At 41.2% G+C, this 24,488-nt stretch overlaps 1 protein-coding gene across 4 annotated transcripts in view; it reads right to left on the reverse strand.

Annotated features, from left to right (window-relative positions):
* The window catches only part of ARID1B (AT-rich interaction domain 1B), a 764,650-nt gene that overhangs the window by 157,452 nt on the left and 582,710 nt on the right, over window positions 1-24,488 (reverse strand). For all 4 annotated transcript variants that reach the window (XM_069234667.1, XM_069234666.1, XM_069234669.1 and 1 more), the window contains 2 exons: window positions 23,804-23,983; window positions 11,681-12,008 (listed from right to left, as the gene is read on the reverse strand). In XM_069234667.1, coding sequence (XP_069090768.1) covers window positions 11,681-12,008; window positions 23,804-23,983 — 508 coding nt within the window. The remainder of the gene's footprint in view (window positions 1-11,680; window positions 12,009-23,803; window positions 23,984-24,488) is intronic.

The following is a 24,488-nucleotide window of genomic DNA, read 5'->3' on the forward strand; positions in this document are numbered from 1 at the left end:
CCCGCACTTGCTATCATAGAGGATGACATTTTGTCACACAATATAGTGACAAACAACCACTTTTAAAAGACAGTATTTGCATTGTGTAGCTCAAACTCAAGCATGGCATTCCACATCCTACCAACCCGACAGGCCCAATAAGTATTAAAATGCAACATTTAAACTTGACAGGGGCCCAAGGAGTCATTGCGGACATGGGCTTTGAAGAGGGCTTCCGCCCGCTGTTCCAAAAACCTTAGCATCCCCGCACCTCCAAAAGTTTGGATCTAGTTGCGCCCCTGTGTTAATCTGTGAATGACTGTAATCTACAAAGGACACAATGCTGCTAATGAGGAATACATCCTGGAGAGGCACTGTGAGATGCCAGGCTATACTGTTCAGTGGTTGTGTATTTCTTTAAGTTGAGTACTGCTTGACATGAGGAGGGGGTCTGCTGTCCTACCTCACCCCAAAGGCTACGTGAAAGAGCAGAAACTTCTTGCCCACAAGCAAACCGAAAGTCCTTGATCTCACTGCATCTACACAATAAATATATTGTTGCATAGGAAGCTCTTCTGATCTCGCTGCTGCTTTGAAGCACAGGGTCGCCCACTCTTTAACATCAAATGTAATAGGATGAAACAGGTCCATCAAGCATACCCGCTGGTCTTTCCTATGGCCCTCCCGCACTGGAAATGGGGGCTCCTATAGCCTTTCTAAGTCATATGAATGCCACACAGATAGTTAGAGTTAGTTAGTGCGTTAAGGCCCATGAGCTTGACAGAGAGGATAATTTGAAAGCCCTGTTAGAGAGCTCAAAGACTGATAGGTACTCTTAATGTCATGATGTGCCCCTGAAACGGAGGGAACTATGTCCAAAAGCTGAAAAATCAAAGTTCTAGGGACCACATGTTATCTTCAGCATTGTGATTTACAATGCTAGTTTGAACAATTCAAAAACATGCAGCCATTTCAAATCGTAATTAGAGCAGGTCTCATTTCAAATTAAAAAAATATATAGAAAGACATGCCATAAAAGAAGTTGACTCCGGACCTACACTACAAGGCAAAAAACCCTAAACAACATTTTATTTCATTTAGTTAATGGAAGAACCATAAAAATAACATGCTAGCAAGAGCCTCATCATTAGATTTGTTGCTCACTCTAGAAAACTGTTTGGAAAGAAATAGAAAAGAATGTCTATCCCTAACCAGTTACACTGCTATTTCCATCCTAAAGATTTGTAAACAAATGTATAAAATGTTGGTGATTCCTTCTCGCTTTTCCTCATCCTACGACAAAAAACTGAACAAAGCGCAGCCTCATTTCTCTGGCTAAAAGACCAGGCACATGAAGAAAACTGTTGCCAGTTGTTGCCTCAGATGTCAAGGGCAGATTTTACTTGCGAAGTACAGAAGAAGAAAATATATTAGCAGTTCCTTCCCCCAGGTTAAACACCCGCTGTAACGTGACTACAATCTTAGGATTCAACAAACTCTGGAGAAGAAAATGTAAGATGAAGAGACAAAACAAAAAAAACAATGACAATACGTTATCTTGGATCCTCAGTCGATCCATTGCGGGGGCTAGACACCCATTTTGTCAATTCTTCTAAATAACCGGATGACATCCCACAGGTTCTTACTCGGGTTCAGTAGACAAAAACCAAAAGAAAAATGTTCAATAAATGTCACATTTATATATAAATTACATGGGTTCTCTTTTTGTTGGCATACATATAAAACTATACCGATATTCAGCAAAGGGATTGAGTTTTGTGATTATGGATCCAAAAACAGATTTTCTAGCTGTGCCTAATGAAGGGTGGCTGTCCTGCACTAGCAAAGTAGTGAAGTGGAGATCAGAGCAGGTTTTTTTTTTTTTAACCTTCAGGAAAATGCATATTGTCACAAAAATGTCAATTAGTGCTTTGAGGTGCAAAATTTGCAGTCCATTATTTACTGAACGAAGCCATGAAATCAGCCACGGGTATCTTTGGACACAAGCACCTATTCTAAACAGATTATTTTCTTTATAATTATGTTGCCTGCAACAAAGTGATCACAAATTATTAAAAACAGTCTACTACACACCTCAAATCACTCTTTTTACTACTCAAATCCTTCACTATTTAACTTGCAAACATTAAACTATATTGGTATAAAACTACAAAGATGTGCTACTTTCCCTTTGATTGCCACAGGGTTACACATGTTGAACTATGCTGGTTTACAACGTAAGTGTGTTCTTTTCCCAGTGATTGCCACAGAGAGTTACAATATGCTACATAATGTGATGTAGAAAGGCTGGCCGCATAGTAAGAAAGCAGCACATTTTTGTAGTCAGGATTCTGGCACCAAAATAACAGCAGGGAGACACAATTATGGCAGATCTGACACAAAATGAGAAATGTTTCTCACTAAATCAAAGAATCTATCGTACCACTTTTTAGAAATAGACAACTCATATTTAACCTGAGTGCAGTCTTAAAAGTCATCTACCACCAAATAAAGACACAAAATTGCCGCCACACAGTAGCACTTAGAATGCTTATGAAACCAACGTCACCTCTTGTTCTAATGATTGCTAAACATTCAGTGATGATTGGTTCCACAGTTAACACTACATAGTATGGTGAGCTCATGTCACAAATGTGAAAGTCATACATATGCATATAAACATATAAATAAAATTAAGAACAATAAATCTGAGAAAAAATAAATAAATAAAAACGAAACACCAAAGAAAGCACCATGTAAGAAAAGGCAGAAAAAGAAAGCAATACGAAAAGTAATATATTTACACCTGTAAGTGCACAAGTCAGTGAAGGCCACAAAATGAAACCAATAAAAAGAAATGGTAGTGAGGACACGCAGTATGCAAGAAAAATAAGAACACAAATGGACTGGAAAGATGCATTTGAAGACGTAGTGAGCTTTTTGAGAATCAAAAAGCAAAGGTTGCTTTCATTTCCACAGAGTGGGTGAAAGATTTAAGCTTTTTTCATGTGGTGTCTAAAATGAAAAGGATCCTTAAACAGACGGGTTTCTCACTCTCCAGCACTTTGACACACAGCAGAAAAAAATCGACGTAACTAGGGACTGGAAGGCTGTGGAGAGCGTTTGCCTTTATGCTTTATTGCAATATCTCCTGTAATATATTTCTTCCCCAGTGGCTTCTAGTCAATCAGTGCTACTGCATTACCCAAGCGCTGTGGAGAACAATATGGGAAAAGTGCTCTGCTGGCACCGGCAGCCGCGGATGTGGATTATAAACACACACTCCGGCTGGAGCCGCGATGTAAGGTCTATGTGTGCAATGCTAGCGCACCTACACTCCGGCTGGAGCCGCGATGTAAGGTCTATGTGTGCAATGCTAGCGCACCTACACTCCGGCTGGAGCCGCGATGTAAGGTCTATGGGGGTTATTCTAACTTTGGAGGAGGTGTTAATCCGTCCCAAAAGTGACGGATAAGTGACGGATTTACCACCAGCCGTATTACGAGTCCATTATATCCTATGGAACTCGTAATACGGCTGGTGGTATATCAGTCACTTTACCGTCACTTTTGGGACGGATTAACACTCCTCCAAAGTTAGAATAACCCCCTATGTGTGCAATGCTAGCGCACCTGTTGCACTATGTAAGTAAGGATCTTCAAAAATCAGTATTTATGGATTTTAGCCATTCATTCTTAGGATGCTTTCCAATACTTGTCTCTGAAGTAACAAAGATCTGCAGCGTGGATTTCTCACCAATCAGCATCATCAACATTAAGTGTCACAGGTGGAAGCAAGAGCATTTGTTTGCTTTGGATTGAAATTAGTTGGATTTTTAAGGGTCAGGCAGACATAAATTATAATCTGACTGGCACGATTCTATTACTATTATGGGGTCTCTGTGCAAAAGTTTAGTAACAATTGTATTTACAAGTGGCATATTATCTACTGACATCGTTTCAATAAGGAGTACTCCTCGGAGACACAAGGCTGTTGTATATGTGTGTGGGCTGAGAGGAGTGACGGGAAACATATGAAAACAGTTGGGGCAGCGCGTGCTCGAACTGGGACGCCATTACCTTCAATAAGGCCAGTGTACACATTCATTTACAAACGCAATTTCTTGTAATGATATATGCCGAGACCATTCAAGAAATATTACAAACACACGTGGTGTTTATTGTACAGGCACGCGGCATTACTCGCCAGGCTGCTCACTCAAAATAATTAAGAAAACATAAAAAATATCAACAAGGTAAACTCAATGCGTCGGGCCAGATGAAGGTTATGAAGAGACTACTGAGGGATGCTTTACAGCGATTGAAATGTTGCAGCTCAGCTGCTGAGAATGTAGACAATGGAAGTGCAGAACTTAGGGTTTAAAGGAAATCCCCGCTACAGAGGAAAAGACACCCTGCCTTTTCAAAAGAAAATAATTCTCATGCGGTTAGAGGGAGGAAAAGAAACAGCATACTTGGGCGGTCAAACTAAAAGAAAAAAAGAGAATAATTCGAGGAAAACGTTGATCGGGTGTGTAGGTGAACCAGCGTGCACGAAAGCGCAATGTGTGACTTTTTTACGGACGGGGTGAGGTTTTCGGGGTCCGTATCTGGTCGAGCTGGCAGGGTGTTAGGACTGTAATCATCACCCTGCTCCAGTTAGGCAACACTGTTTTTCTCTCCCACTAGAGGTCATCGAATCGTGCTGCATGCCATTTAAATTCATTTTACACGGTTGCTTAATGTGGCTTGGCACAGCGAAGTTAGGTAGTCGGCGCCAAAATGGGGAGTTGGGAATTAAGGCCTGGGCACAGGGGCAGGAGTTCTCAAATGACATTAAAACAAAACCACGAAGAGAAGGTAAAGACGGAAGTTAGAAATATTATAGTAGAAGACTAAAGTCCCAGCCCTCTTGAATTTAAGTTGCAAAGAAGAAAATTGTAAGTATCCGAAGGCACTGCAAGATCTATCAGATTCAGCGTGCCATGCAACTGCGAAAAATAATCTACAAAGACTGTGGAGAACATAGTCCAGTTGCCAAGAAATATATATGCGAAAATTCTTACACAGCTACACAGAATTAATTTTGAACATCATTAATCCATGAACCATAAAGTTCGTGCCTAAGTATGCACAATTTATCTGCAGCACGCTCTCACATAAGGTTCACATACAAGGAGTGAACTGACAATGAGCTTGGGACAACAATCATATAAATATTGTAATTGTAATTGTAATCGTATTTATATAGCGCTTACTACCCCTGACGAGGCGTCGAAGCGCTTTTCGATGAGTAGCACGCTACTCCGGTACCCAACAAGAATTAGTGATGGATTAGTATAATTTAATAAGGAGTACAGTTTTAGTATTATTATGAGTTAATTTGAGTTGCGGATATGAGAGTTTGTTAGTTAGATTGACTGGAGTAATGGAGGGGTGGAGGAGGAAAGAAATCCAGAAGTGTTAATTGGGAGTTTATCCTTCATTTGCTCAATCCAAAGGCTTGAGATGAATAAAAGGGGGGCGGAGGGGAAAGAGGATGTGGAAGGGTTAGGGAGAGCATAGTAGCAGGGTGAGATGAATGCAGGAGAATTTAGAAGGGTTGTGTGGGAGGTCACAGAGGTAGAGTGAGGTTTGGTGAGTTAGATGTGGGGGTGGAGGGATGAGCTTAGGCAGAGATATTTAGGAGATGGAAGTGGTCGAAGGGATTTGGGATGAGTCCGAGTGAGAATGGAGGATAGTTTGATAGAGACATGACATAAGAGCGATGAGTAGATAAGTGTGATAAAAAGAGAGCAGAAATTCATAGAAACATGCCAGGCACAGAAACAACATATACACATATATATATATATTTATACACACACACACACATGACTATACACACACATCTGCACATACAATACATAATTAGAAACATGGGTAAAAAATACTTAGTCGTCCATCCATCATCCTGGTAAAAAGGCGGGAACTCCCCCACCTACCTCGAGGGTGGACGGGGCGTGGCCCAAATATATCAGCTTATTAATTAAGATAACCATTTAACATTCATGTAACAGAAAGATAACAGAAAGATAGCAAGAGCTACAAAGAAACGTCCTTCTGAGACCCTCCAGCCCTCATCACTGTAAAAGAGTACTATTCTTTTAATCCAAAATTACAAAAACAAATCGTAATTCACCAGAGCACCCGATATAATTGCCATCTTAAAACAGGCTGCTTTTTCACTTTCAAACCCTCGAATATGCTCACCACCATGTACCACAGGGTTTGACCGAACACGGCCCATAACTGTTACAGACCTCATCAATGCACCCTTGCCAAGGTGAAAGTTCATGAGCACTTGAAGTAAACGATAGTGGTCCAACACATGAAGAAAACTACAGCTGGTTCTGAGCTCCCACCCAGAAAATCCGGGATCTTAACACTGGGCCCTGTAGCACAGGGGGGGGGCTCCACACCCTTCACAGGGGCCGAGTAAGCCCTAGGCCAATGAATATTTGTGAGATGTGAGAGACCTGGCAAGCCCCATTTTCATATTCTGCAGGGCGCACCATTTTACATTATGCCATTGAGGAAATCCTATATATTTCAAGGATCCCTCTGATGCTCATCTCTTCCAGACATTACACAATGATAAGCTTTGGGACTACGGGAAAAGTTATACAAAAAATCCCAGATGTTTAGAACAGACTTGGAAAACTTAATAGAGGGGGACGGGAGAGAAGCAAAAATTGCATCACACTTACTAGCTTTTTCACCACATCAGAGAGCTCTAGAAACTAAGCAGAAACATGACCTAGATTGGAAGGTACTTTTGCACAACTTGGGCATGCCGTACCTTTAGTCAATACTGGGGACAAACAGTGGGTCTGAGACACACACACACTCTAGAAAATAAATGCTAAGTGCCAATTTAGCTCTTTAGGTTACTAAACTCTCAGGACATGGGGCTGAATCACATGAGCTTCAAAAGTCAGACCTGGGAATTTTGAAATATTACTGTAACTTTTTTCTATGAACAACCCTGTATCATTTATTTGCTTGTATGTAAAGTGCTCTTTATTTACCCTGTTGAGGTTGGGGAGGGACAATAAAACTCGAGATTCACAGTCCTTCCAGTCACAGGATTTCAGGTCTTTGCAAAAGGTACCTTGATGCGACTGAGAAAAGATTATGGGTGGGACTCAGCTGAGCAATGTAATACGCATCTGAACTCTGGGATAAAGAACATGAACTCTTCAGAGGATGCAAAATGCCATCATTCCTTGTAAAAGATTCCTGCCTGATCCAGAGATCATATACTCAGTGTCCACAGACTCAGGGGGGCATAAGCAGATGGACGGCACATAAGATCCATGCTGTTAATGCAAAGTTCAGAAAAGCATTCCATGGACCTTATGTTTGTAGTTCATTGCACTATTGATCATCATCACTACGAGGCCGTAGATTTTAAAGCCTTTAAAAAAAAAATGCAACCACAAGACACCTAAACACGCTGAAAAATATTATGGTTGAACTCAACATACCCCTTTGCAGAATATGTTTAACACCCTACAAATGCATTAAATGTGGGATATTCTTGATTATGTCAATGGGGAGGTCATCTCTGATGTGTGAGAGCATGTGCAGTCCAAGACGGGGTGGAGAGCTGGGAGGGGGGGTATGGCTGTGCAGCTCCCCAGAACTAGAAATCCCCGTTTTAGCATCTCATTTAACCTTAACTTCCATTCACTCAATTTTATTTAACATCTTGTACCAGAAACCCTTTGTTTTCACCGCGGAAATAATAATGTTAATTGCAATGCCCTGCTAACGTTATTTTGCTGAAATCACACTGACAATTAACTGTCCTCACTCACTCACAAAATACATTTGCCTTCCTTTAGGAAACTGTGGTTATCTTTGAATTGCTTTGCTTAAGAATGTGCTTCAACGTCAGTACCTTAAATATTTAAGTATACATATCTGGATTCATTTGAACTTTTCGTTTATAAATTACTACAAACTATTACATCTGAAAATGGGACCTCTGCGGACTGACACTGCCCATCTTACTACTCATTTTCTGACATAAAACGTACCACGGTCTATAACAGACTCAATGATTTTAGCAGATTGTCATAATGACAAACATTTAGAACAACTTCCACACAACCTCTTCTTCCTTTTAATAATGTACAAAATAGAACTCTGCAAAGTATGCATGTTTCAACAACTATTTAAACAGTGGTAGGACTACAATTAAAACAATGCAGCAAAGCTCATGTCTATTGGTGATGTGAGATAAAGTTGGAAAACGATGATAATTTTCCCATTCTAGATGTGGGCACACTCCCATGTCAACAACCTGTGAAAGAACACAACATTTTGCTCACTGTGTCACAGGAGTCAAGGTGCACTTTACTGTTGAGGCACAAATAGGACAAAATTATTTTAAGTTTGCTTATGTTCCCATTCAGATGGGTCCTGGCAGTTCAGGGTGAACTGTTCCTCTCGGAGCAGGACCAAGGTGATTTCCAGGTGGCCAAATCCGAACTGAAAAGGAATGGTGGGTAAAAGGACTGGACTACAGGCCAGAATAATTAGAAGTGGCTAACATTAATTCACGAAATCTGGCCATCACTTTTGTTTTCCTCAGTGCAACACCCCAAGTGTGACATGCATGAGCAGATGTGGGTCCTCCGACCTCTGTGCTCTCATCTGAGGTAGCCCAAGAAGGGCAAAGCCACTCTGGGATTGCTTGAGATCCCAGTGGACCTGGCCAGGCAGCTCAAGCTACATACACTGTTCCTAGTACAGCAAATCCAAAGATGATTTACATATGGTCAGTTCCTTCCTGAAATGGCAGGGCGGGCAAAAAATAAGATAGGCTGGCATGTGGCTCAGAGTAATTACCAATGGCAGAGGTTAGTTCAAACAATAAACCTATCACTTTTTTCCCCTCAATGCAACCTGTTAAGGAGCACACATGTTCCAACAAAGAGCAGAATACTGGAAGAAGAAGGAGCAAAACATACTTTACTGTCACAACCTATTTCATAAAAAAAAAATGTAACTAACACCAAAGTTTTGAGCACTGTGTCCTTAGTATTTTTATCTGGCTTAAAAACGTTCGGCACCTCAGGCATGGTTGCACTGAAATACCCAGGTGTGACTTTAGTAATTGAGAAGGTAGCAGATCCTCACCACTGGGAAATTCAAGAATGCTTTAGTACATTTTCTGGCAGTAGAATATCTTCTTTGCTTACTTGCAAGTACAGTATTTACTACAAAGACCCTTGACAAAGTCTTTGAGGTTCTCCTTGTGTCATGTTATTTGAGGTCCATGTCAGTCCAGTGTAATGATTAGATTCCTACTGCCGAGCAAAGCTATAAATGTCACTTGTTATCCTAGCACAAGGGTGTCCCGTATTTGCCCTCTTGGGTTCAAGTCAGACTCTCAGGTTATCCAGATCAAGTAAACTAACATTTAGGTAATCTAAATGGAAACCATTTACAATGTTCTTAGTTATTCTAAAAGTGAGGCACAGTTGAGGCCACAAGGACTGATGGCTATTTCCATTGCGCGCAAAAGCACTGGAACTGCTTTTCCTTTCTGACTTGGATCACCATCCTCTATCAGTGTTAAAACGTGTTGTCATGTAGCACTGTCTCTTCTAAAATTACGGTAGAGCTTCCTCCCTGGAGGCCTGGGATGTGTTTGCCTTACCTCTCCATATTACCTGCATGTTCATTTAGGAGTAGATATCCGGATAAAATACAAAAAAATTGCACTGATTCATCCAGCCATTCTTTTAATTGAGACTCGGAGATTAAAGGACCACACTGGATTGATCCTTTTGTATACAGCCACACGGAGACAATGTTCTTCACTTGCTTTCCAAACTTACGTCAGTGAAGTGGATATTAATAGGAAACAGCTAAGTGAACACCAGCATATGACATGTGATGCACAGCAATTGAAAAAGGCATCTGACATATAAAAGTTAACTCTACTCTAAATATATTCATAACAAAGCCACTACACAATACAACAACGGATGGAGCTGAATGACTAGTTTTTAAGTCATGGGAATTCTCTACTCCCCTCCAAACATGAAGAAGCCATGCTGGAAGCCATGCAGAGTGTCTTAATGTTTCAGTGAAGCCACTGCATTTCCAGTGTTGATAGAAGTAAAAGAAAATGGTAGTTGGTATTTAAAAAAAATAAAAAAAGACTTGGAAATGATTGTGTACACTTTCTCACCCCCAAACAATACTGGAAATCGTTCATCAGCCACATGGAATGTTGGCAAACAAAGGCCCGGTTGCACCCCTCTCCCAAAATAAATAAAAAATTTACCAAGGCCCCACAGCAAGTCCAGCTTGTATTGCTACCTACCCGTACTGGTCTGGCTGGAGCACCATGAGAGACTGAGCGCTGACATAGTAGGGGTGCTGTGAAGAGAACATGGCCCGTCCGCCAGCCCCAGACTGGCTGGGATAAGCAGGCGACCTAGAGTATGGTGGCCTAGAGCAGGACAAAAGAACAGCTTCTTTGAATTGGTTCTGTTATAACAAGAACGAACACACCTGACAGCTTCATTCTGTTCACATCAGCAGGGAAACCTCACAGAATACATTTGAATGCCATTGGAGCTGTTCTGGGGCAAAACTAGGAGGACTGGAACGAATGCTGGAAAATCAAGCAATTTTTTAGTGCAACAGATCTATACCCAACTATATACTAGAATGACAATGTGTAGCACAAGTCTGGCTCAACAAGGGGCCATTTTGCAGCCAGAATCCTCCAAAATGTAAATGGACTGACAAGGATCCTTGAAATGGTGTAAAATGTAAACTAGTTGCAAACAGAGACAAAAAAATGAAATAAGCTTCTACTGGAAAGGAGTGGTAGAAGGATCATGTGTCGACGTTCTATTTCCCAGCAATTCTTCATTAAATAGGAAAAAACATCTTTAGCTGGCCATCAACATTTTCTATACCACCCACAAATAATATCTGCCAATATCAATATTTAAGATCTAAATGTCTTTAACCCCTCATGTTAACGCTTCTTTCTTTTCCTTTGTCAACCATATTGAGATAGCATATACTGTGGAAAAAACTACTCTCAGTTCTGTGAATATTTCAGACAAGCGTATTTTCCTCCAACTGGGACCAACAAGGAGCTAAAGGTAAAAATAAAAGAGAGGAGACTGGTATTTTGATGAGGGCATGGCAGCTCCTCAAGATGTTCTCCATGGAGCCATCTAGTAATCTTGGGTTTAGAAGTGATCATCATAGAAGCTTTAAGGCTACACCAGGTATTAACTGTAAATCATCTCGTATCACTGCCCCAAAAGGGAGCAGGTCACACATGCCCTAATTAATAACACATTTCTTTGCAGGCTGCTTAAAGTGGCGATGTGCTGGTGAAAGAAGCCAATTTTGCAAACAAAGATATCATTTGCAATCGATGTGCAGTGAACCCAAGGAGGCCATTTTGTAACTTAATGTAAAACCCATACCTTTGTTTCGTGTGTTTTCTATAGTCAATACTTTCGACACATGCAGCCATGATCAATAAAAGACAATTGCCTATTTCTGAATAATTTGTTGATTCATACAATTAACTTAAAGTGAACTCATTTTTGAGTTTTTTTTTTTTATCTCTACAGCATTTTCTTTGAGTTACAGCATGAAACCTGTATACGTACCTGCCGTGCGTAGAATTTGCTGCTGCTTGCATTACTGCAGCAGCTGCCTCCTGTGCCTTGCGATTCACAGATGGCATAGGTGGCCCCATGCCAGGGCCTCCCTGCGATGTCATGCTGGGAGAATTAGGGGTCATGCCACTCATGTGTCCAGGAAAAGGTCGGTTCTGCATACCGGCGGATGGAATGCGTCCTACTGGTATAGTGCCACAGGCCTGGCTTGGCCCCTGGCCATGCATCTGGCTGTTCACATTCATCCCCATGCCAGGCCCTGGGCCGCTGTAGTTGGTGTTGGGCATACCGCTGTATGTAGATGGCCTTGAGTAGTTGCCTAGAGCACAAAACGAAACACAGAATACGTTTTTACATTTAGGCTTGCACTTAATTCATATACTGTACATTAATTTTTTTTTTCACAGCATCCATTCAAGATACGGAACCACTGCCCGGTTTTTATAAACAAACACGCAAGATTAAAATAGTATTTTGCTATTAGTTCATTACATTTTAGTTCGTGGCAAGCACTGCCAAAATTTTGTCCAGAGTAAATTTGTGGATTAGAAACTAGTTCACAGATGTTTATTAGAGGCAAAATAAAAGGATGGCAATAACATTTAAACACAATGTTCTGCAAGGCCTTGTTTGTGCAAGTGTCTTAGGTCTTTGTGCAAGTCCCTTTGGCAACCCTGCCTTCCATGTGCCACGAGAATGTTTTTTTTAGGATATTAGGACCACTATACAGTGGGCATATGAAAGTGATAGGCATTTTGTTCAACAATAATAACTTGAGGATTACTGTAGTATCATGAATCCCTTTGGATGATTTCGTAACAGCAGAGAAACTTACCTGAAACGAAGAAATAAACCTGAAAAAGGGCTGAAATCAAATATTTCAGGACAACTCAGGATAGACAAGTGTTTTCTCGGATAAAGACTTCAACCATATAGTTCTAGCTTTGATATGTATGGATTGGATGGTGACCGTCATGGTGGGTCTTCACAAAATCCCCACAGACCCAGTAAACAGTCTTACATGAAGATGTAGGATGGTTACTTAAGAGGAGAGATTATAAGAGCATAATTTCTGGTTGATCTTCAATGGCGTCAATTAGAAGCAAAAATCAATATCCCAACTTACTGAGCTGTACACAAGGACTCACATCTCCATCATTCCGCCTGTCTCAAAGGCGTGCTAATATTCATATGTGGTACCAACAAAAGGCAAAGAGCAAGCTTTACTGGCGAGCACAAAAACAAAAATACTAGTCACTGAATCACGCATTTACCTACCAGCTTGCCTTGATCTGGAACAAACTACCTGAGAATCTAGGATTGACTGCGGCCATTCTAGCACTGAAAAAGATGCAAAAAAGCACCTTTATAAAATGTTTCTCACCTCAGACTATTTAAGTGCACTGCAAGACAGAATTATTGTAATAAATTCTCGTTTCTAGAATACTGTATTACTTGTAATCTCACCTTGTGCAATGTAAAGTGGTCTGGTGTCCAAGGGTGTGATTCATTTAAACAAACAAATAAACCAAATATGCAACTCAGGCGTACGCTTCCACCTTCCGATCCCTACAATCTACATATCAGGGGAAGAAGGGTAGAGAAGGCTCTGGCAAGGTTTGGGGGGAAAAAGCACACGTTTCAAAGAAGTCTGAAAGAGCTAGGACATCTGTTATGTTTTGAACTGACAGCAAAATAAATCAACAATGAACTGAATAGGGGAAGGCTGGACCCATGCTACTTAAAACTGAGCAAGGGGTACATCTGCTATGTAATTTGATGTGAGATGGAGAATACCGTTTTGAATAGAGGCAAAGACAATTAATGCATTTTAGACTGAGAAGAGTTTGATGACATGTCAAATCATCTCCTGACGGAAGGAGACCAGTCTGAAGTCATTATTTGAATTTGGCAAACAAAGGCGCGGATGAGTAATACATTTGCTTTTGAATGAGAGGACAATACATGAGGTTTCATAACAGTAAAGTGTTACTGCTCCACACACCATGTCTAGGGAAGTTACTTGGCTTGTAGGACACAGCGTTCTTTATAAGGAATTCATCAGTGAATTGTAATATCCCGATTATGTATAGATGGTGCAATTTATCTTGCATAATTAAGTATTTTGTTGTATTTATTGTGAACGCCTTACCCTGAATCTTTTGGAGGCATGGACCATAAAGACTTACCCAATCATACAATACGGTCAATAATGTTTGGAAGAGATCAGTTTTAAAATCTGAATTCTGATTGTTATTTTTGGTACACTCAGATGCAAATATAAATGAGACTTACACTGTGTTATGTGATGACTTCTGACACCACATATCTACTATGTTTAATTTCTTGTTGAAAGTAAATGCTGTTTTACCTACTTCATATGTTTAATTGTTACCCTACAGCATTTCCCATTAATAAAGCAGACGTGGCCTTTCAAAATAAAATTAGCCCATAGGCATCGCTGAATCAACAACTGAACATAACCACAACTTCATGACTGGACTCTTATTTTAATCTAGTGATTAAATTATGTCCTCAGTATCAGAAATAGAGCTAGCCCATTATCCCCGAAGATCCTACATGTTTGTGAATGCATGGCTACAATGATTCCCACAGAAATCGCCTTCAAAATATTTAAGCTAGCTTTGCTACCTCAGCAACAAGGATGAATCCAGAGGCATAAACCATAACTAGTTCATATTATACATAATTAATGGGACAGTAATCAAAAGAAATTAAATATCCATTTATTTATAAGTGTGCCTGAACAAGAGGCATCATATCATTTAAGCAAGCTACATGGTGTTATGAGTGTTTCACACATGATCATTGAAACAAAGCGCTACAAGCAAATGCAAAGGGAGAAGGCCACCTGTACCTAATACTGTGGATCATCATCAAAATGGTGGAAAGTTTATTTGGTTTTTCACCAATCCTTCTAATTCAAGTTGCTTTTGGATACAATTTGCCAGTGGACGCTTTGTGTTTCCAGTTGCTACTTAGCACAACATTTGGTGAAGATATAACTTATTGAGATATGATCCTGTCAAGAAGAATTGCTATTGCTAAACGAGGGAGAATGTACAATTTTGGAATGCAGCACCCATTAAGACATCCTTTAGCTTTCCTTGCTTAAGTATCCATAATAATATGCAGCTAATCCTTTTGATATCTTTTAGAACTTAAAGTTATTAATAAATTGTCCTATTCAGCTTGACTGCCAATTCTTGACAGTCCACCATCTTGAAAAAGACCCAATGCTTTAAGTACAACTGAGATTGAAACATCATAATTCTGAGTTGCTTGGCCTACATTGTGATATGTGGCTAACTATGATCTCAAACCCCACTATCAAATACAATTTGGGTTACATGTTACTATGCAATATTGTATTAATAGCCAAGCACCGACTTTTTAGTTTTTGTCCCCCTTTTTATGTATACTGGTCACATTCATGGTTTATGATGCTCTTATCTAGATTAGTACTTGTAAAGCACTAGTAACATCAACCACCACCTGCTGAAATAATACAGTATCTTGGTTTTGGAACAATGATAAACAAATGAATGTTTCACCCTCATCATAGTGTTTATTCCGGATCGCTATCCATAAAACCTCAAACAAGCAAGAATAATACAATAAATAATAATTAAAAAACAAATACGTTTCATTTCTTTTCTGTTCCTAGAAACTATGGAGAATAACAATCTAGATACCTCTATACTTGTGGATTCATTCTGAATTATGTGCTAGCAAAGAACTAGCATGTTGCACTGCATTCCATGAACGAGTGTCCAGACTTAAGACTCGTGGCAACAAAAAACTAAAAAGATCTGTATTGCAGAAGCGCTGAGCCAAGAAAATAAGCATTCATTCACTAGCTTTGTTTTCACTTGCTAGTTAAAATGCGCACTGGATGATCAATGCTCTAAAACCTGGCTATGGATTATACATCCCTTGCATTTCATAATGTTTCTTCAAGTTTGTAAAAAAAATATATTGGGAAAACAGCACGAGTGTTAGAGAGAATTAGGGACACAAACGTGTATCTGGGCAAGTCCAATGGGTGCAACCCACAAAAGATACAGGCAAATATGTTTCAAGATTTAAAGGGCATTTAGTGGCTGGTGCACCGGTTTCTGTAGAGCATTAATACTTTTTAGGTCGAGCATAGGCAGTATGCAAGCGCTGTGTCTTGACATGTTGTAATCTACATCTGTTGGCTTCCACTGTGCCCATCACTTTCATTTGTTCCTCGGCCTGCCTTTCAAAACTCCCTTGATTTCATAGGTAAATGCTTTACGTTTCTCCCGCTTTGAAGCTGCTTTGTTACCGCCTTGGAAACTGGCCCAGTTACATGGATTATTGCACGACCAGCCATATATACACCTTAGTGTGGCTCACTACTTTTTTCGTTTGCCTCGCAGCTTCGCGTGGCGTGGCCGTATGTTGTTTCTTCCTTGTTTTGGGCATGCAACTGTTTCTTTGTGATGTCTGCGCACAAAGGCTGCAAGCTGGATGAGGTTCTTTTCTATTTATTTTTAAAGGTCGATATAGCACAAAATCGATCGGAATAGTGCTTTACATGAGGACGTGAAGTTACAGATAGTGCAAACTTGATTGGATGAGCGCTTTACATGACTACATGAAGTTTCATATAGCGCAACCTCGATCTGAGGAGTGCTTTACACGAGTACCACTTGCCTACAAGTTTAGCAGTTGACTGGAGCATTTAAGACAGACAAAACCACAGAAATCCTCACAGCAGCTCTCCCGGCACAGCAGTACAGCTGATACTACAATATTCACTGCACTCGTGAAACTCGCCACATAATGCTTTGCGGGCCATTTCTTTTTCAAAACATTTTTCCCCATAACTCAGCCTGTGGTGGTCCTACAACAATGGGATCACCTCCTAACCGTTCCCCAGGACGGGTTCTTTCTGTCTAGGCCATCTCTGGGTCCCAACACTAGGTTGGCCAGGACCACAAAATAGTAACCACTACCACCATTTAAAGTCTTTTTAAGTGCTCTCATGGCTGGAACTTTTGTTTTACAGATAGGAGTAGTTTGTTATTCAATGGGATTGTTTGCAATAGTTTTGTACAGGTCTGCTAGACCTAAACATGTGTAAGGCACTACGACTTCTAGGGGTTACATATCTGGTTACACTGCATTAATTTCTGTCATTCTGTTTTCATGTTGCTATGCCCTCTAGGGGCTGACTATATGGTTACATGACCATAATTCTTACAAATGCTATTTTTACTATGATGTCCTCTAGGGGCTGTTTCTATGCATTATACTCAAGATACTACAATATTCACTGCACTCAGAAACTTGCCCCAGAATGCTTTGCGGGCATTCCTTTCACAAAACATTTGTCCATAACTCACTGTGTGGTGGTCCTAGGACAATGAGACCACCATCAAAATGTTCAGCACAACGTGATCTGTGTAAATCATCTCTGGGTCTCCACACTACGTTGGGGAGACCCCAAAATAATACCCCCCCCCCCACCATCCAATGACTTTTTAAGCTCTCTCATGGATAAACCTTTTGTTTTACAGCTGAGAGTAGTTTGTGATTTAAAGGCCTTGTTTGTAATAGCATTGCAGTAGGCCTGCAAGGCCTGAAAATGTGTAAGGCACTACGTCTTCTAGGGGTTAAATATATGTGTACACTGCATTACATTCTGCCTTTCTGTTTTCATGTGGTTATGCTCTCTAAGGGCTGACTATATGGTTAGATGACCATGTTTCTTACAAATGTTATTTTTATAGTGGTGCACTTTAGGGGCTATTCTGAGCATTACAGTCAAGATAGTACAATATTTGCTGCACTAGGAACCTCGCCCCATAATGCTTTGCAGGGCATTCCATTTGCAAAAAATGCTTGCCCATAACTCACCACACTAAGTGCTCTTTTTGTCTAGGTCATTTCTGGAGGCCCACACTAGGTTTGTTGGTGGGGTAATAATAATATAAAAAAATATAATAAATAATAGCAGTATTTTCATTTTTTGCTGCAGATAGAGGAAGAAGGTAAATGGAAGTGCTTTAGTTATATGCAGGGCCACTGGAATTATGTGGCAGAGAGGACCAAATTATGTAGCAGGGTTGACCAATTTATGTGGCTAGGAAAGTTCAGTTATGTATTTACAACGCCAATAGCTTTAACTCAAGCAAATGCGAGACCTATTGTATTACAAATGCTTGTTTAGCAATGTTGTCTCCATTTAATAAGGCTTGCAGTCCGTTCACAGTCCACCCGCTTGTGGAAAAAATCGCAAAAACACTTTAGTTATGAAAAGTTTCACGTCACTATGGCCCGTTGTTCCCACGGCGGTTCAGACAGCCTAATCACTGTAATTTAGCTGTACGGCCTATCCCCGTCTTCGCCGTGCCAGCCGCATTCTCGTTGTTCTCGAGTGGGTTTGTGGCGCCCCTCTTCGTCCATTCAAGTTCAAAGACAACTGGAGAACGTTTGCGACCCACACTGACATTCAGTTCAGTTCACGTGGCCCCAGCAGGAGGAAAATATTTTCCCTTTTAGAGCTGACTCACTGCGCTGGAGTCTCGTTCTCTACAGGCATGCGCAGCCTAAGCTTGCCAAGGTTAAAAAAAAAAACACACTGTGGCGTTGTGTTTTTTTTCTAATTTAGGAACTCCACATGCATGCGTGGAGACTGTTCGAGATTCGGTGTTTTGCAATAGAGTTTCAAGACAAAGCCCACATTGAGCAATGACGTGAACAACGGCCCTGTCGGGCGCTAAACACGTTCAATTATTTCCACTTCCAATGCAAATTGCTCCCTCCGTACATTTTTGTTGTTGTTTTTTTTTTTAAATGCCCAGAAAGATAGGCCAACGTCTGCGTGCATTTCTAACTAGAATTCTCCCCACAAAGGGCTTCTTTAATAGAACATCTATTAATATTCTCCAACTTGTTTTAGAGGGAAAAAGAGATCAAAATTAAAGCGATTGTATGACTAGCAGATGCCATTACACACATCTGATTCGTTCAGCCGCACCCTGGTTGTCACCCCGCATGGCATGGGAACACTTTGGAATTGTGTGGATTCCAGGGGAGGACTTTACCCTTCTTACCCGCGAAAATACTTGAGATAAACACGCGTGCATGGAATCCTAAAACGTAACTAACTGAAGAAGTAAGATATGGCCTTAAGAGTTAACTGGGAAACAGGTTCTGAAACCGTCTGGCGGACCCAGACTTCACACATCGCTGGTGCTCTGGTGGAACTGTCTGCAGAAAGCTTGGGATAGGTTGCAGTAAATCTCTTCAAATGGCAAACGCCGCAAGAACGACAGCATTCCCGCCAGCACAGATCATAGCACACTCAAGCATGGACTTGTTGCGAGCTCAGAATGACGACAACAGCTAGTGCGCAAAGCGGCCTTCCAAACCCTTTAAACTGCATCACACAGCATCTTCTGCAAGATGCTGAGAAACAGACCAAGCCCCCGGTAACATAGCACAATGCAAAAAGTTCCCCAAACCACTTCCAAAATGCACATAAGTGAACAATTGATACAGTTACAGCAAACAGCGTCAATTTAAAACTCAGTTTTCTTTGTGTGCTACAAAATGGTCAATTGTAACAATACCACTGCTACTCACCAGCCTTCAAGCACATAAATAATGAGGACCTGTTCCACAATTTACAACAAAAATATAGTCTTGTCACTTACATACTCTATTCAATTATGCATACCTTTTTTAACCTGCCACAAATTAGAGGCTGAGTTCACTCTTGGAATGCGATTTTTTGACCAGCGGGTGAAGAAGTTACCTACAGTGAATGCTCAGCCAACCGAGCTAGTATGAGAAAATTCGCAGCCATGCCTTTCACTTAAAATACATCTTCCACAGTTGATAATTTTGCTTGCAATTTTTTTACAGAGTTATGTGGTGCTCTTTACTGTAATAGTTTTCAAAGTTGCTGTTTCTATTTTTCGAATTCGTTTCAGTATGTGCCGAGCGCGCACACAGCCAGTGAAAGAGCCTGGCCTCTAAGGGCGTCCAAGCACTTCACACGGAAGATCTGCAGATTCAGTAGGTATCGTGTATTTTCCCTCCGCAGTCTGCACACCTTCGAAAGGCAATACCAGGGAGCGCGAAATCAACCGCAGCGTTATGTCCCTCTAATAGATAAGTAACTGACTGTCACTGACAGAACACAGATGGCTCCAGCATTAAAGACAATGCGTCCAGCAGATGCCGGGCCAACCCAGATCTGCTGGATGTGCCAAGCGGGGCCCCTCTGATGATCATCTGCACTAGAATAGGGAGAGGGTTCCCCGTATGGGATGCCAATGCCTGTCTGCATACCATACTCACGTAAGCAAAGCAGAATTCCAAAATAAAAACGCAAAACGAAATGCAACTTGTCCAACGAAACCTAGTAATCCTGTACTTCTTTTTCACTTTAAAGTAGCTACTACCTTGATCAGTTCTTTGCTGTTCTGTGACGTGTTAACACCTGAACTGATATCACATTTAACTTAGAAATAAGTCATATACTGCTGGGGTACGAACGTGTGCTCCTACCTAGAAGGCATCGAAGAGCTATGCACCGGGGGAGGTACAAGCGGCAGTGCAGAAGAAGGGGAAACGGCAGAGGGACACTGCATCACGGGAGGCAATGTACACGCATGAGTGAGGATCGCTCAGTGAGGAGAGTGGTAGAACCATAAGTGGGACAGAGGGTGGAACAGGGGCACAACGCAGGCCCTTGTGGTGCAGTGCAGTGGGCGCTCAAACCATCAGGGCCCCCCAAAAGCTTTTGGTGACCTCCAATCAGTTCACGGAAACAGACCATCTGTGTGATGTTGGAGACTCAGGGCCCCCTCTTAACATTCTGCAGGGATAGCCCATCACTTTGTGTTGTGTGACGCAGTGGAATGGTAAGGGCTGCCAAGGGTAACTCTTCAGCTAATGTTTGTCATCGGCGTCGTTACCCTGCGACGTGACGGTGTTCCTGAAACTATCTAAAATGAGCGCTGAACACTTCAGAAGCCCTTGCATGCCATAATCAACTATTACAAAAAAACACTGCAAACAGTGCCCAATTTGTGCCAGGAGTTCCACGCAAAGGACATGGGCACTTACTTTGGGGGACCAGGACGTTTTTTTCATCATCAAAATTTGACCAAGAGCGAGAGAGGGGAAGAGAAAGACCGGAAAGCAATGACAATGGGAGGGAAGAAAGGGATGAACAAGGAGCTGCAGGAGTGAGGTAGGGTCACAGGAAGGGGGTTGGAGAGGGGAAGAAAGAGGTATGAAGTGGAATCACAAGGGGCCCCTTCCTATTCAGCAAACCAAATAAATCAGCCAGGGACTCCTAAGAAAAATACTAGGCTCCTACACATTTGTTTAACAAACTGGACGCTATACAACTTCAAAGTGAAGCAGGGCTTACTCTATGCTTTATTTAGGCACACTGGGCTCAATGAAAACTATTGAGCAAGAGCAGAACACGAAAAAGCACATTATGTCCTTATGGGACAGAACTAGGTCAATTCTAACTGAGCTTGACATTGCTATCTATATTCTCCTATTAACGTTTGGGAAACTTAGAGGACAGTCTGCTGAGAAGCATGAAAATTGGAATATGGTCTTTACTGAAAAGCTCTGATGAAATGAACTGCTTCCTCCATCATATGAAATAAAACAAACATATAGCTATGAAACAGTGTGGACGGAGGTGACAGCATAAACCCAGGTCTACGGTGTGGAGTCAGTAACAGAACTCAGAATATTATATGTAGCACTGTGTTGTCTTTTTGCCTGCACCAAGTCGGCTCAGGGAGAAATTCACTGACTAATAAGGTCACTAGACAAGCTTGCCTAACCACGGGAGCAAGTAGATGGGACATTAAGAGAAAAACTACCATCATTTGGGCAATATGCTAAAACCTATATCAGAATTAACAGGTGTTATTTGGTATAAATTATCGTGCAATATTAGTGGTCTCAAAACACACATAATAGATGTTAACGCTATCCAGCTCAACAAACCCTATTTCACCAACTACGCAAGGGCAACCAGCTGAGTGGACCATCCTGGACTGACGTCTGTGGTGTGCAAGCAGCTCAGAGATCATAGCGGCAAGTGCTATATTATTAGCAAGAGTCGCATAGCTTTGGAAGCATTCACTAAAATTTATCATGTTGTACTCTGTCACTGCTTACAAAAAAAGAGCCTTACTGTTTGGCATATGTCTGATCTGCAGTGAGTACAGCAAATTTCTTAATTTCAGGAAGATCTAACAACCTTCTAATCTCTTCTGTTTGTTACCTACTAAGTAAGAAAAACAATGAATTAGACGTAATAAAAAATGAAATTGCTCCCATAATACCAGATGAGACCACTAGAGCGGCGCTCACTGAAATGCTAAATTAGAGGTCGGAGGGCAATTGAAAGCTCGAGTCAGATGCCAGGCTGTGACTCCGATCCAGGGTCTTTTTAAACCTCGAGCCCAAAACCCGTCAAGCTTTCACAGGAAACGATGTGGCCTAGTGGCTGCAACTGCCAAACATGCATTATGGGAACTAGGTTAGAAACTGGGCCTCTACTTAGTATCTTGTGAATATAGGCAAATCTCTTGGTGCTGAAAAAAATGTATACATTAGTCTGTTGAGAAGTGCTCTTATGTTCTGGGGAAAGGTTCATGCTGCCCAAAATAAAATGTGTACTCTGCCTGTCAACCATGCTCTAATCTAATCCTTCAAGAAATTAGGACAAGTCATTAACTTTTGATGTCAGAAAGAGAAAGCCATTTAGGGGCTGATTTGCACAATGTGGACTTTTAAAATCTGGGATTAATCCCAATTTCTCATCTTGGCCAAATTGTGCGATCCAAGGCAAATAATTTAGTTGACCGAGCCCTATTTTTGTTCATAATCCAGAATGGGAGTACCTTCAAATACAATGAGTTCAGGCTGTGGCTGAACAAAACACCTCTCTTGTATTTGATATAGAATAAGAACCTTGATCCACATATAGAGTATACGTAACATATGATGTGTCTCCTAGTTCACTAACAACACTGTCAGAGGGTAAGGGGGGAGAGTAGGAATGGTTCTCAGTTCATATTTAAAAACTTACTTTTAATAAAAACTTTCAAATCTATTGTACGAAGGTGAAACGCTTCTGCGTGATAAAGGAATACACTTAAAAAAAAAATTTGAACCCACCTTACCACACACTACTGGGATGTTAGTTGCATGATTTCCAAGTCAGATATGTTTCGGGCTTGGCTAGTGCAAGGGCTCTGAGAGGTGGGCCGACCCTTGGCTTGGCTCTCCGAGTTAATCTAATGGCTCGCCCAGCTATAGGTACAACTTTTCTAAACGTAAGCAAGGGCTTTTTTCAACTGCATCTGTTTATAAATGCACTCATATTTTGATACGTTTGACACATTTCTTCTGAGAAAGCTGTTGCTATACTATACTAGCTAGCACGGCCAGACTGTAAAAAGCCGCCATTGGAAACGTTAGTAACAGGGCTGCCAACCTGGGCCAAGAAAGTGTAGCGAGTTAGACACTCTTTGCAGGGATGTCTGAGGATCGGTGGTCTTCCCTCCACATTCAAATGTTGAAAACAACCAAACCGTGGACCACCATTCCTTTTAACTCAAGATGAATCACAGTACCCAAGGGCAATATTTTTCGGCCGCAGCAAAACTGGTCCACATTTAAGCAGCCAAATGACAAGTGCACTCCTTTTCATGAACTCCAGTGTGTCTCTGCATGGTACACAGACTTACCAAACCTAGTCACTGTCCCCTAGTGGAAACCAGAGCTGTCAACAGACCTCGAACACTAGCATTTAGCAATGTTGCTAGTGGCATTTTGGGTGCAGATCATTAAAATGACACTGGTAAAAGCAAAATATCAACAGCTTCTTCAAACTCCCATGTATGCTAAAATATGGATTCTATAACAAGACAGAACACTCACTTGGGCTGTTACAGAGCACTCAGACACATGCACTGTTCAACACACTTGGGATATCACAAACGACATACTTAACACATTATTTTTCAGATGGCAATATTTTGTGAAAATAATGAACAGGAGAATGCTTACCTTGCGGTGCGTACTGGTTCATCTGGGGTCCATATGTGCCACTGGAATTACTCTGCTGAAAACTTGCAGCTCCAGGGTGCATGGGAGCCCCAGGGGATGGGTGAGGTGACATCGAAGGCCCTGTCGGCTGAGGTCCATACTGTGGCATCTGACTAGACCTCTGAATGCTGGACAGAAATCCTGAAAAATGCATTAAACAAGAAAAAAGAATCGTTACATATATATACCACTAGTTTCAAGGATGGTTATTCGCACATGTGAAGCACTTCTTTGTGCAATATCATGCAACAAAAGGATGCGTTATGTTATGTTTATGTGACAAGACATCCTGTACTGCAGAGGCGGTCTTTGGTGTTCACTCTACTGAACGCAGAAATCACATATTACCAAGTTGTCTCACGCACTGCTCCTGTGTTGAACCCTGTGTCTGGGGGTCCTGGCCTGGGGGTTCTAAATAGATCAAATTCGAATCTGTGAATTACATATGAGTAATTGCACAGACACATTTAAATAAAGTTTCCTAAATGTTTTAATTCACATATATTCCATTTTCCGTTATATCCTCTTTTACAAGTTTACTATGCCAAAGTCCAAAATGCATTTCAGGACAGTCCTTTTTCAGAGAACATATATTATGCAACCTACATCGTAGTTGAAATAAATTAAATAAGAAAAACCCACTCAG

The sequence above is a fragment of the Pleurodeles waltl genome, chromosome 5, assembly GCF_031143425.1.
Source record: "Pleurodeles waltl isolate 20211129_DDA chromosome 5, aPleWal1.hap1.20221129, whole genome shotgun sequence".
Classification (NCBI taxonomy): domain Eukaryota; kingdom Metazoa; phylum Chordata; class Amphibia; order Caudata; family Salamandridae; genus Pleurodeles; species Pleurodeles waltl.